General features: G+C 48.9%; 1 protein-coding gene across 1 annotated transcript; it reads right to left on the reverse strand.

Moving 5' to 3' along the window:
* Positions 1-4,738: 4,738 nt before the first annotated feature.
* Positions 4,739-13,070, reverse strand: LOC307191763 (putative DBH-like monooxygenase protein 2; the record flags this gene model as incomplete). Its single annotated transcript, XM_079931958.1, is given in 19 exon segments — positions 4,739-4,821; positions 4,824-4,973; positions 5,275-5,393; positions 6,178-6,308; positions 7,416-7,475; positions 7,603-7,617; positions 7,621-7,632; positions 7,636-7,699; positions 7,982-8,073; positions 8,393-8,559; positions 8,761-8,863; positions 9,051-9,161; positions 9,163-9,219; positions 10,048-10,131; positions 10,374-10,446; positions 10,448-10,527; positions 11,738-11,841; positions 11,844-11,880; positions 12,762-13,070. Coding segments are annotated over 19 exon segments (1,851 nt in total).
* Between the last annotated feature and the right edge of the window lie 1,609 nt (positions 13,071-14,679).

A 14,679-nucleotide genomic window follows, 5' to 3' on the forward strand; every position in this document is an offset into this window, starting at 1 on the left:
TATAGGAAACAGATTATAGCTGGGATTGTCAGTTAGCATTTAATGTGAATGACGTCACAAGTGCACACAGGGTGTGGGGAGTTAAGAGTAAACTGTCACACAAAGAATAGAAAGATTTGTCTAACAATAAATCTCCTTTCTTGATCTTTTGCCAACATATTGTCCCAATTTGAAATGAGATCCAGGTGCATTTTCCCTTTTTGCAAAGGCTCTCTTGTACTAAAGCAAAAGATATGGTGTCTATGTCATTCTAGGAGTTTATAGAGGCAGAAACAAAGTTTCTGTGCGTGCTTGTGTGTGTGTGTGTGTGTGTGTGTGTGTGTGTGTGTAAGTTCATGCACATTATTTTATATGGGAAACATCATATTTTCTGCCAGTGAAATTAATCCAAGGGTACACTATAGCTTGCAGACTGGAGGTTCTCTGCTCAGAGTGGTCAAAAACTCTTGCTTGGAAAAGCTGACATTTTTCTAAATTGACTTTTTTTTCTAGGTAACTGTGTGCCTTTAAAAAAAAGTTGCTCCATTTTCATACTCTTTTTGTATAGATCTTATGCTTGTTTCTTTTTTTAAAATTAACATTTTTATTTTGAAATAAGTGTGGAGAAAAGTTGCAAACATAGTATAAAAACTTCATTATATTCTTCACCCAGATTTCCCAAATATTATCCATAAACTATAAATTATTTACCATATTTCCTCTCTCTCACACACGTGCACACGTGCGTATAATTTGAGAGTTTGTAGACACAATGTCTCAACATCACAAAATGCTTCAGTGTGTATTTCCTAAAACACAAGGACATATTCTTACATAACCACAATATAATCAGCCAAGTCAGGAAGTTAACGTTCAGACAATGCCACCATCTAATGCACACACGTTAGTCAAATTTCACCAATCATCCCAATAATGTTCTTTACAAAAAACACTAAACAACAACAATGACAACAGCAACAGGTAGTAATTTGGATGAGGAGCACATGGTGCATTCATTTTAACTGGATTTTTTGGGGGGTTTTTTTGTTTGTTTTTTTTTGCGGTACGCGGGCCTCTCACTGTTGTGGCCTCTCCCGTTGCGGAGCACAGGCTCCGGACGCGCAGGCTCAGCGGCCATGGCTCATGGGCCTAGCCGCTCCGCGGCGTGTGGGATCTTCCCGGACCGGGGCACGAACCCGTGTCCCCTGCATCGGCAGGCGGACTCTCAACCACTGCGCCACCAGGGAAGCCCTGGATTTTTGTTTTTAAGTTTACTGTGGAACTATACCTCAGCCCCTCTTTTTCCTTCTTGATTTTGACATTTTCACGATTACAAGTCAAATCTTTGTAGAATATTCCTCATTTTGGGTTTGTCTAATATTTCCTCATGGTTATACCGAGGTTGTACATTTCTTGGACAGGTATTACGTAGAATTGATGTTATGTGTTTCCTGGTATGCCTGTCAGGAGGCACATGATGTCTGTCCATGATTGGTGATGCTAACTGGCTTACTTCCTTGAGGTGGGGTCTGCCAGGTCTATCGTAAAATTACTATTTCCTCTCATCATAATTAATAAATATATAATGAGGAGATACTTTGAGGCTATGTAGCTATTGGGTTACTCTCCTATTTTGTCACCCATTGATGATTCTTGTCTGATTCAATTTATTACTATACATTTATTAAATGGTGATTTTCTAACTTCACATTTTTTTCTCTATATTCATTACTTGACATTTAAAGGTCTCTTCTTTGCTATTTATTTTTTGAGTGATGCTTGGTAAATAGCTTCTTCCCTGAGCCCCCCCAGATGCACCCCTTCTCTGAGATCCCCACACATCCTCACAATCCAGCAACTAAAAGTCTAACTCTTGGAAATCAGGGGGCTTCCAGGGCTCCTCTTCACTGGCGTTCACTTGGACTGGTCAGTGCCTGTGCCGTGGCTTCAATATGTGAAGCCAGAATGGGATTCCTGCCCATCCAGGAAATAGACTAGTTAAGGGCAATTGAACTTCTGGTTCAGTGGTCCTCAATCTCAGATGCATATTGGAAACACCTGGAGAGTTTAATCATCCACTAATGCCTGGTTGCTGCTCCCATCACCCAGGTGACTCTGATATGCTGTCAAGGTTGGGTGTCACTGCCGTGGTGGAGCAGTGGAGTCGGGGAGCTTTCTTGTTTGTCTCAGCTAAGTATAGCAGGAATTTAAACGTGGTGAGAATTCTAGCAAACAGGAATAAGAAACTACGTTATCAGCTCATGAAGGAGAGGGAGACAGACAGGGGAAGGAGGAAGAAGCAGAAGGAATTGGAGAAGAAAAATAGAAGAGACGGGAAGAGAGGAGAGAGGGAGGGAGAGAAATGGGGCAAAGTATAAACAATGGATAAAGCTCATTTTAGGGCCTGTGGGAATTCTTGCGACTTTCCTATAAATTTGAAATTGTAACAAAATATTCTTATTCCTCAGGAAAGACCAGATCCTTGTAAACTTTAGCCTGTGGGTCCTCTTGTCACAGAAAAAAGTAATGAGGGAATACATCCCTTATTTGCTCTCCACATTTCAGGTGGAGCTCTGAGTAGAGGAGGTGAGATGCAAAAAGAGTTACAGTCTCAGAGTCACTCAGAGCTGACCTGAACTTAGAGACCACTGAGGGAAGAGGAATGACAGAGACCCATGTGCCAGAAGGTTCTAGGAGGAAGTTGGGGTCATCCCTTTCCACCTCAACTCTGAGCCCTTCTTTTTGTAGTGTATCATTAGGCTTTCTGGAAACTGCAGTCACAAAACACATAAACTGGAAAAACACTTGAGGTCATCTAATTCACGCTCCTACCCTGTGTAGGAATGTTTTCAAACATTTCCCTGTCTAATATATATGCATAATATCAATATAAATGCATCCCTTTTAAATATAGGAACAAATCATTCTCCATAGGTTGATATAAATATAGTTCCTCTCTGGAGGCAGTCAGCAGCGGGGGAAATGACCCATGGCACTGGGCAAGACTCAGAGGTGGATGCTGTGAACCCAAGGAGAAAATGGCCAGCCAGGGGCTCATAGAGGCTTCACCTCAGCTCCACAAGGGCGGGGGGGGGGGGGTGCTTGTCCATTTCCTGTTCATTTAGGTGGCTTCTGTTCTGACCTAATGTCAAGCTCACAGAGGATGCTCAATGAATATGTGCATGGCGACAAATGCTGAGATCAAGAGATGGAGAGGAAAACAAAATGAAAGAAGGAAGGCTTAATAAGAACCAGAAATTGAAGTGGGTACAGAGGAGAGGAACTGCACAGGGCCATGAGCTATACAAATGGAGCATTAGAAGATCCTGGCTGCAGAACCTTGGAGTAGCTGCCCAGCTGACTTGAACTTGTCAAGACAGACCCGAGAATAAGGCTGTAGCACAGACCGAGGTTTGTCATCAGAAACCCAGCCAGGAGGTTCTTCTGTTTTTGTCTTTTTGTTTTTACCTAAAAGATCGAGGTCGAAAGAATTTGCTTGGGGGGCTTGGAGTAACACAGATTGGAATAGAAATGTCAGACTTATTTGTTAATTGGGCAAACCAGAGAGAAAAGGTCTCTTTAGATTGTTTTAAGTTTCTATCTAGATTCATTTTTATCTGTGTGTTTCTTCACGCTGTAGAATGTAATTTGTGCACTTCAGACTGCCGTCAAAGGGCCTCAACCATGTTTTAAGATTACGACCTAAAGGAGAGCCTTCATTTCACTTGAATGTTGACAGCAGAGAAGCCCAGCAGTGAACCCAGATGATCCCTCTGGCTTCGGGTAAGCTCGGCCCCTCAAGCAGTGGCGAGGAGTTTACGGAGGCTAGATCCCTGATCTCCAGGGAGTTAGGATCCCTCTAAATACCTCGGAATATTCAGGGTAGGGGTCCCTTCCAGAAGGTAGGAACCGTGAGCAAGGCGGTTCATGCACTAGCATGCCCTTGACCTGTTCTCAGAGCCCAAGTCAGCCTCCCTGGCCAGTTAGGCTCTTGACACCTGGTGATCTGAATGTTGAGAAAGTGATACTTGTCGAGTAAATAAAGATCATCTGACAGTGGAGGCACAGGTGAGGCAAGCAAGGCCTGCCTTAGATGTTGCAATTTGGGCAGCCAGCCCTCCACTGCCCTCTGGATGCCTTATCCTGAGCCATTCAAGAGACCTCCCAGCTGTCTCTCCTGGACCGGAGGCTCAAAGGAAAGAGATGGCGACAGGAATCGAGGTGAATTCTATTTAACTTGGTGTCTTGAGCTTTGTTCCTTGTAAACAGAGCACCTTCCTTTACTGCAAATCACACATGTGGCTTGCTGTCTCTGCCTCACAGGGAGGGTTGGACAAAAATGTCAGAAGAAAAGAGAAACCGGAGCCGCTCCAAGGCCAGCATGGGCTGAGGAGGGGTTACAGGGCTCCCGCCTCTGCATTCAAGCCCCCTCCTCCCCACGCGGCATCCCCTCAGTCAAGCTGGGGCACTGGACTGCTCAGAGACCCATCACCTCACCCAGCCTTGAATCTAGATTTTGTTAGAAAATGTGTGGTCCCACCAATGCTTCTAAAGCTTTAAAGGATGGATTGCCGAGCTCGTCACGGGAAAGGCTTTAGGGACTCTGTGTCACGCCCAAGCCTGCAGGTTCATGGCCGAAGTCATAAGAAGGGCACAGATGGAGGACTTTGGGGGCCAAAGCAGAGGGAGTTTCTGTGTTTGGTGATAAGGGGAGGCCTGAGCAGGGAGGGGCCTGAGTATGTGGCATGAGGAAACGGTATCAGGCTCCAGCCCGCAGGGTGGCTAGGAGCCAAGACACGGCCCCCTGCCCAAACAAGAGGGCAGTCGGGGGGGGCGCCTTGGTGTGGCAGCGCTGGAGCCCGAGAGGGCCATGGGGGCAGCCCTGAAGCCTACAGGGGTTCTGTCCTGGGGCTCCACTTTGCCTCTGGAGGACTCTAAGCAAGGACCCCGGGGAGCAGGGATGATTTCCGGAATCCAGCCTGTTCTGTTTTCCACTAGTTCCTGCAGGAGAAGGGAGAAAATGGGTGAAGGTGGAAGCATCCCCACCTCCTTTCCTCTCCTAAGACCTTACTTGGTCATCCCCAGGACTTGCAGCCTCACAGGCTAGATGGGAGACTACCATCCACACCCACAGCAACATCAGTGCTCTTTCTGCTCCCTCAGCTTCTCCTTCTTTGACCCAGCGTTCCTGCCATTGGCATTCATACCCCTCATTCTTCTCTTTTCCGGCCTCGTCCAGTACCCTCCCACTCCCCTCCATCCCTAACCCTGGGAGGGTGGTGTCTCCTGGGACACTTATGTCAATGGTCTTTATTATCACCATCTGCTGGGCCTCCTCGCAGGCCTTCTCAGTCTTTTTAATGTTCTCCGGAGTCCATTCCACATTGTTCATGGCCATCATGCCCTCCATGGAACTGTCATGGGCAGGAAGAACAGACAGTAGTTTAGGGTTGACTGAAAGCTTTGACAAAATGTGTATAAAATAGCCTCACTTTTGTTAGCATCAGTTCCATGTTGGCATAAACCATAAGGAATGTCTTACAACTCAATGGCACAACTGTGAGCTTGGCAGGAGAAATATCATCAGAGCTCAGAGAAGAGGATTTTTAAAAGTGAAAAAGAGAAAGTTCTGGACTTCCCTGGTGGCGCAGTGGTTGAGAGTCCACCTGCCGGTGCAGGGGACGCGGGTTCGTGCCCCGGTCCGGGAAGATCCCACATGCCGCGGAGCGGCTGGGCCTGTGAGCCATGGCCGCTGAGCCTGCGCGTCCGGAGCCTGTGCTCAGCAACAGGAGAGGCCACAACAGTGAGAGGCCCGCGTACCAAAAAAAAAAAAAAAAAAAAAAAAAAGAAAGTTCTGACTCTTTAAAGAAGTGTTTCTTAATCTGGGGGCCATGAAGTCCAAGAAGGTTGATAGGGTGACTTCAGGGAAACTATAAATGTCCTGAAATTATATGTGAAATAGGATGTGTCTGCAAAGATGTGCATTTTTCTTGGAAAGGAGTTTCAGCGCTTTCATCAGTCTCAGGGAGGCCCCTTAGTCCCAAGTAATTAAGGGTCACTACTTGAAAGTAAACAGTCTTTGAATCAGGTAGTGCATGAGAAAAAGGCAGACAAATACTTTGTACACAAGTGATCTGACTTCTAGAGGTCACTTAAGGGTCTTATCTCTTAAGGGTCTTATCTTTCAGGATGACTCACTCTGATGCCTCCTCCCCCAGCATATGGGCCACGTAGATGATGTCAGCGTACCCCATGCAGCTGGAGATGTTGTTTCGGATATAGTAGAAGAGAAAGATGAGGCACATCTCATTAACGGTGCTGGGACCCCCCTGGAGAAGAAGAGAGAGAGAGAGAGATGGAGAGACAGAGATACACAGGCATGCAGAGAGAGAGGAACAAGGTAGGCAGAAACTAGATTAGGTGATCATTCTACCAATGAGACTGTTTTCCTTTTCCCTTAACCTTGAGCCAGCTCACTAATTGTTATTTACTACTTCTCACCACATTTGCTTTCTCCTCCTGTGTTTCTAACTGGTGGACAATTATTGATATTATTTCCAAAGAAATATCCCACGTATCTTCCCCATCCTCTACATTTCCATTGCTATTGCCCTGGTTTGAGAAAAGATGGTTGAGAAGATGAGATAACATACCGAGTTTCCCAAAAAAGCCACTCCCTTTTAGCTTCCCTGGAATTCCCCATCTCTACATGTCAAAAGCAGGACCCACTCAAATATGTCACATGTTCAGGTCACTGTAATAGGACCTGATGATTTTGTTCCCCTGTGAATTCCCCTAGTGTGTTTTCCCCATTCTTCTCTTACGGTGTATTTTACTTTCTAACTTGTGTTGTAATCATTTGTATGGCTGTATTTTCTTCCTTGGAAGCATGCAATCCATTTTGAATCCTACAGACACTGAGACATTCCTGACACACAAAATATGGGTTCCTTGTGACCATAATAATAATAGCTAACTCTGACAATCTACTAAAAGTCGGGCAATGATCTAGATGTTTTAGGCGTGTTAATCAACTCTCCCCTAAATCTTATGAGATAGATAGTATTAATTCTTTTGAGAATTAGGAAACTGAGACACAAGGAATCTGATAATTTGTCTAAGGTTATAAAGTTATTAATGATCATGTTGACATTCAGACCCAGGCGATCAGGCCCAGAGTCCACGCTCTTAGACACTATCACATGCTTTCCTTTCATAATCTTAGTGGGTTGTTGACAGAGAAGACGGGAATCCTTGTACCCATCTTACAGTCATGGGGATGCGAGAGCATGAAGCCCCATGTGCCTGGGTAATACCATTGGAGAAAGAAAGGGGCTTCAGCTGGAATAATCTGAGTCACGTGATGGCCAAGGCCAGGGATGGGGCTCTATTCTGAGGCTACTGTCATTGACCACGATGGGGAGAGAGGTACTTACAAAAGTCAAGGAGTCGTGGTCCAGCATCTGATAGTGACACCCTACCAACAATTCATCTCCCTGTGCAGAGCGAAACAAAGGCTCAAAGTAAGACACAGAGGGACTGGTACAGTCCTCTTGGCTAACAGTAGTGAGTGCTGACCCTGCCTTCCCCCAATGCCAGCCATGCCTCCCCCCAGGCTCCCACTGGCTTGATGGCCACTCAAGAAGGTAAATCTCAAGTCTCCTGCAGATTCAAGTCATAGGTATCATCTTTCCAGATTGTTTGGCGTTGTGTTCCATTTCTGGAGGGGGACAAGGGGAGGGGACAGGAATAAGGAGAGGATGAAGCAGGGAGGGGGTCTATCAACAAAGAAGCCACGTGTGCAGTCATTCTGTGGGCACAGATTGCCCGTAAAATGAAAAAGCTCCCTCCACTGTCATATTCCTGTCGTCACTACTATAGGGATAGTTCTAGCTTCTCCTACTCCCAACTGAGCATAACGTCATGCCACAGAATAAATAATTATTGCTAACATTTATTTCCAAATACAGAAGGGAGAGCTTCCAATCCGTGTCTTCCTTACCTGTATTGCACGGCCTGCAGAGTGCGGCCAGCCAAGTGGGTGTGGAACAGGTAGCCGCAGACCTGGATGTCAGGCACCGGGGCCCCGTTCATCTGTGGCAGGGAGGAGACCACCTGGCTTGTCAGGAACTCTCGTCTGGCCCCGCTCCTCGGTTTCCTCCTTTCACATCTGACACCTTCATCTTATGACTGAGACACACCCCTTTAGTCCCTACTGGACCTCCTGGCCCCTCTTCCTGCCCCGCAGCCCTGCCTCCTGGCTCCCCCGCCCCATTCAGGTGAGCGATTTTCCTGAGCACCAGGCAGTGGTCATTCTCCAAATCTGGGGCTCAAGCTGTGCCTTGTGGGTCACAGCAGATTTGCGATGGGGAACTGGGAAGCTCAGGGGAGGAGGGGTGCCTCCCAGCTTCACCTCGTCAAACTTCTCCGCCTTACACAGCCCATAGCACGCGAAGGACTCGGCACCCGGGGGTATGAAGTGGATGGGCAAAGTGCAGAAGCCCAGCTGCAGGACACCCATGTCATATTTGCGTAGCTGCACCGTGTAGTACACTCGAATCCCCGAGGAGCCGTATACACCTGGTGCAGGAAGGACCAATCACAGGATGCAGGAGACCGTGTCGCACGGTGGGGAGGAAGAGGCCCTGGGAAAGTGGGGGGGGGGGGGCGGGGGGGCGCTGCCAGCAGAAGACGCAGGCGTGCATCCTGCACCCCTTCCCGACACCTAGAGGGCTCAGCCAGCCTCACCGCGGCTCTCCCGTAAATGCTCTAGGCGCTCACCAGGAAGACTGTGCAAACTGCTGTAGTGAATCTCCAGTCGGACCCACTGGGGGTCCAAAGCCATCCCAGTAGAGATACCCACGTCACCTGGAAACTGGTAACTCTGTTGGATGGAGGGTGATTTGGCGGCAAGAATGGCTGGGAAGTAGGTGCAGGGACCCGGGCCTGCCCTTGTCTTTTGGCCCTCGTCCCAGCCCTCCCGTTTCCCCACCTTCCATCAATCCAACAATCCCAGTTGCCCAACCACACGTGTCCCCTTAGCGGCTGATTTCTCTCATCACACGACTCACGGTGTCCCCGACAGCCCAGCCCACGATGACCTGTGAGCAGAGGGAGGAGGCGGGGTCGGCCCCGTAGCAGTCGCTGATGCCCTTGGGCAGAGCACTGGTGTTGCCGCAGGCGGTACACCAGGATGTGGTGCACCGTCGTCTCCTTGTGATGGACCAACTTGGGCTCAAACTGGGCGGGGGATGCAGGACAGAGTGTGGTCAAGATCTTCTGGGCCATGTTCTTATCCCCCCTATTCCTTTCCCCCAAATAAAACTATGCCCGTCCCCACTTCTCTCTCTTTCTCTTCTGTTTCCTCTGTTTTTTTTTCCTTCCCCAACCTATCATTTCCCCTGCACTCAGTCTGACTCCTCACTCAGCCCTCACCCTTTTAAAATCCCTTCCTGATAGCACAACACACTTGATCCAGCCGGGAACATCCCAAGACTTTCTACTTTCCCTTAATAACCTCGTCAGTTCTCTATATTTGAGCATGTGATCATGCCTTGTTGGATTCAGTCTCTAAAGAAAACAATGGCTCCCACACATTTGCCACTCATTGTAAGGTCACACTTTTATTTATTTGATCAAAATTGAAATCACTCAAATGTGAAGTCAGATGACCGACTTGAGTTTCCTCTAGTCAGACTTTCCCGACTTGACAGCCTTTGGCCACGTCTCCCCAGCCTGCACCTCCTCCTGGGCTAAGAGAACACAATTCTGGGCCCAGGACAGGACTTATACTTTGTTCTTTGCAAACACTTATTAACCAATGACCGTCATCAAAATCGCTGCTGCACTGTGGGGCGTGAATAAAACAGTGCTGGGAGCTGTAGTTCTGGGCTCGGGAAATCATGAAACTGCCACCTCCACCAAACCTGGCCTGGCCCCCGTGTTCTCCTGACCACCTCCCTCCTTCATCCTCCCAGCAGTTTGCTGAACACCATCTCTTCAGAGTCAGCCATGCCCACTGCCTGTCTCAACCACCTTGACAATGTCCTGAAGTCTGTTTCATGGTACCTTGTAGATACGGTGCTTCTTGCTAACAATGGAGAGAGGGAAGAAGGTGCAGGCGTACGTGGTGTCGTCCTCTGGGATGAAGAACTGGAGAAGGACACACAGAGGCTGAGCAGGTGGTAGGGAGTCTCCTGGAGAAGCAAGGGAAGGGACAGGTCGGGGAAGGGCGGCCACTTGAGAGCCAGTTTGACCATCCTTGGGGGACCAAGGGGAGTCAGAGGAACCTCAGTTCCAGGAACATACTGAATATTGGGTGCAAGAGGAAGGTCTGGATTGAGACGAAGGTGGGCAGTGGCTGGAGGCGGCTGGGTGGGGAGGAGGGGCCTTACATCAGTGATCTCCAAGTCATGGATGATGGTGTCCTCGGGGACATCGAGATCATCGGGGTGGACAATTTGTAGATGGACTCACAAAAGTACGCTCCCGATCCAGCTTCAGAGTGTCATCTGGGCCGTAGGTGGCAAGCACCCTCACAGTGTCACTCTGGGGGCATCGAGGTACTGCAGCCCACGAGCAGCACTTTGCACACACCCACACCCAACCACTGACACAAGCCACTTGCTCACATCGACACAGTGGAACTTACTGGGACAGAGTGAAGGGACAAACTAGGTGATTAAATAGTTAATACCACAAGGGGATTGTAAGTAGAGAAAAAAGTATGGCGGACCCCTGTAAGTTAATGATCACTCAAGAAAGCAGGTTTACTTAACCACAAAACCAAGCAGGCTTGCTTAGCAACAAAACCATGCAACAGAAGCGTGAGACATGCCCCCAAACAATAAAACAATGGTGACATGAGACCCATATCCTTCCCAGTGAGCTCAGTAAGTTAATGACCCCTAGGACATGCTCTCTGCACACATAGAAAACAATAATTTATGGAAAGGTGACATGTCAAAGTGAAAGACCCTCACTGTACTGAGACCTGAAATAATTTTTCCGTAGTACCACGACAGTCCTGGCTTGATCATGTTGGGACAAGAAAACTCCCCTGCCCAACCTGGAGGCAGAGCTGATGATGGAAGCTTGTGTCTACTCAAGAATGAGGAAGAAGTTGGTCTTCTCCCCCTCCCCAGTTTTCCTTTGATTGTAAAACTGTAGACCACTAAGTTCTCTGGGGCGGCACCCTCTCACCCACCTGATATAAGCCTCACAAGCTTCCTATTCTAATAACTCACTTCTTATCTATCACTTTGCGTCTCCCTGGATTCTTTCTGCACTGAGACATAAAGAACCAGAGCTCCTTGGAGCCCCCCAAAATGCCACCTAGCGGTTTCAGAAAGGAGAACACTTCAGACTGGGGGTCAGAACTAGTCAGGTTCCAGTTCTGCCTAGAGGCTGACTTGCTGGAGATGTTGAGTAAGTCACACCCCCTCTCATGTCCCCTCTCTGAGCCTGTGTCCACATCTGGTTCATGACACTGAAGTTCAAGGAGATCAGACAAGGTTCTTCAGGAGGGGACACTAGGGAGGGTGGCATGGGGCTGAGTCAGTGGGAGGCCACCTGTAGAGGGCTGGTGGAATCAGAGGCGGCAGGATTGGGGCCGTGCCTGGGAAGGCTGAGAGAGACGAGGGCCCTGGAACCAAGACTGGCTGCCTGACAGGCATGGCCATTCCAGGTTGGGGGTGACTTCACCTCCTAGAAGGAAGGCTGCTTGTGAGCAAATGCTCCTCTCTCCTCCCTCTTTTACCGTGATGTCTTGGTCTTGAGGGTCACAGGAGCAGAAGGGCCTGGAGAAGCACATGGTGGTATAGATGGTGTCTTCTGTCAGTGCCTGCAGCTCTGCGTCCTGGCTCCCTCCTCCAGAGCGTCTTCATCCACCAGGTGCTGATTCTAGGGTCCAGGAAAGGTGAAGGGGTAAGAACCAGGAGCCCTACGTGGTCACGGGTTCAGAGTAGTCTGGGTCCATTTAGCCCCAATAAAGTACCAAATTAGCAGAACCCAGCTCTGTATTATAATTTGCTCCTAGGACAGAGCATGGCATCAAGGGGGGATTCGTGGGGAAGAGGGATGGACAGTGATGGAGTTTAACCACTTGACCTTGCTTTGCTTCTCCCATTTCAAATCTCATCTCCATAAATCCTAATATTCCTGTATCCTCAAGTCTTAAAAGCTCACTTATTCTCTGAACTGTCTACGCTATTCCTCTTCTCATGGGGCTCTTAACATGGGCACTTCGCCATATAAATGAAGTTCAGATTGAGTGAGACTGGGAGACAGGTGAGCTGCGTCTTCATCTGTAAAATGGGGGAAGAAACCTCATGGTGATGCTGTGAGGTTTAATGTGCAAAGAATTTGGACCAATGGCTGCTTAACCAAAAATGAGTAACAGTTTTAAGCTATTATTGTTGCAGGTGCTGATGTTGTTAGATTATTTTATGTTGTGGTCTATTTGACTGATCCTAAAGGTAACTGAAGATGAGGACTGTGTACCAAACAGCTTTGACTCTTCCCCCAGTGACCTGCACCGAGACTGTGGTCCAGGACTCTCTCTCTTTCAGTCCAATGGCTCCATTCCCTTGGCAACTTAGAGACATGCAGTCTGGAAGACCTAGATTCAAACTCTCCAATGGACCATTTCTGTAGGGAGAGGTCAGCCATCAGTTGGTGCTCTGGGCCTGGATGTGTTTGGAAAATGTGGATCCTTCCTGGACTCAGAGCCACCCTCCACCCAGCAAGAGACCCTCACGGGAGGGAGTCACCCTCACACTCACCGAGAAATAGACATTGCCGTCCGGCGAGACTCCTCCAACAACCAGATTGCTTCCCACCATGGTGTAGCTATTTGTGATACCCAGGCCCACCCAGCCAGCTGTCTGGACCTGGAGCTCAAAAGTGACGACCTCAGCCTCAAGGTCAAAGTCCCAGTGCAGGAAAGTAACATTAGAAGGATCTAGGAACATGGAATAACGCAGACGTGATGTGAGGCCCAGGTGGTTGCCTTGAGAGGAGGTCGGCAGGGCCGTAAGTAGGAGAAGCCGAAAGAGAAGAGCACAGGCCATGGCTCCTGGGGTCTGAAGCATCTCTCCTTAGATGGACACTCAAGAAGTATGGACTTATATGTACCTCTGCCTGTGCTAGGTACCGTGCCACGGGGGAGGGACAGACTGGGGCTCTTCTGATCTCATTATCTCTGGGTTCAGAGTGGTACCACTTACACAACTTGGAGGTGTAAGGTGCCCAGAGAAGGTTGCCCTTGCCCTGGAGTAGGGACCTGGCGTGAAATTCTTGGGAATGAATCACTCAGTCTCCTCCCTCCTGACCCAATACCAGTGTCCTACCCATGGGGACCCTGCAGAATCAAGGAGGTTTTATTTCTCCCTGGCTCTCCCTCTATTTCTCTCTCCGTCCTTCCATTCTCTCCGTTTCTGCCCCCACCATCCCTGTATCCTTGGATGTTCTTACTGAGCGCTCTGGCCTCTGGCACACGTCCCTCACCCCAACTTCTTACGGGCATTTTCTATTTTGTCTCTATATAGAAGTGATGCACAGACAGGGAGTGGGACTCCAAGTGGCCCTGCCTTCCAGCCTCCCTACAGTGCAGGAGGAGAGGAGGTGTTGGGAGATGCGGAGGGGAAGGCTATGGTCTCCATCTCCTGGAGGACTCTTTACTACTAATCCCTGGAAGGACATGTAGAGGTGAAGGAGTCATAATCAGCTTTCCAGATGGGCACGTCTGGGGCAGCTGCAAGTTTCTGCACGTCGCTGGGGAGGAGCAAAGAGGCGGAGGAGGGGAAGGAGAGGGAGAAAAGGGGGAATAAATGTGAATTTGCCTTTGGGGTACTCTGCATGTTGCCCTTCCTCCCACAGATTGCCATTTGGAGAAGTCACCTTCGGGGACCCTCCACTGGAGTCTTGGCCAACTTCCCCGCTGGCAAGCTCTTTGGTACGAGGCAAACAGAAGAAACGCAGAGGAATATTAAAATATCAGAACACCAGAGTGAAAAGGAACTTTAGATCCACTTGATTTTCCAAACATTCCAGTCCACTTAATTTTTTGATGAGGAAATGGGAACATCAGGGAGTAACATGTGTAGTGCCCGAACTCCCATCCCGTCGGCGGCAGAGCTAACTGCGAGGCCATAGGGGCCCTGCCCCCGGGATGGTGCTCTTTGCATTATTTCCTTAGGTCACAGACACCCATAAGACACGCAGCCCCCTGGAGGCGTCTCTACCTGGCTTGTCCTGGTGGAGGGAGCTGGTGTCATTTGCTGGCTGCTCCTTAGGGAGGGGACCAAAGTCTCTAATCCTAGAGTTCTTTCTTCCAGTGTGAGTGACAGAGCTGATAATCTTTTGACCCTCAGTGTTCTTCCTCCATCAGACAATGGAGAGGATCTGAAAAATTAACAAGGATACATGCCTCGAGGGCCTCCTGCATCACAGAATCCGGACCACACACCTCCACACAGGAATCCAGCTTGAGTGAGGGCACCTCTGTTTACGCCTCCATTCAGGCCACGCATGTTCTTCTCATTACCTATGGAGCCCATCAAAGCTGGTAAGGACCCAGCTGAGGTTGTTCGCAGCTGCTGTGAGCACCTGAGTAGTAACTGGGGTGCGGTGGGGAGAAAACACCGTTCCCAAGAGGGCAAGCATACCACCCACCTCTGAGCAGGCAGAGAAGGTGGGGAG

The sequence above is a fragment of the Stenella coeruleoalba genome (assembly GCF_951394435.1).
Source record: "Stenella coeruleoalba genome assembly, chromosome: 9".
NCBI lineage: Eukaryota > Metazoa > Chordata > Mammalia > Artiodactyla > Delphinidae > Stenella > Stenella coeruleoalba.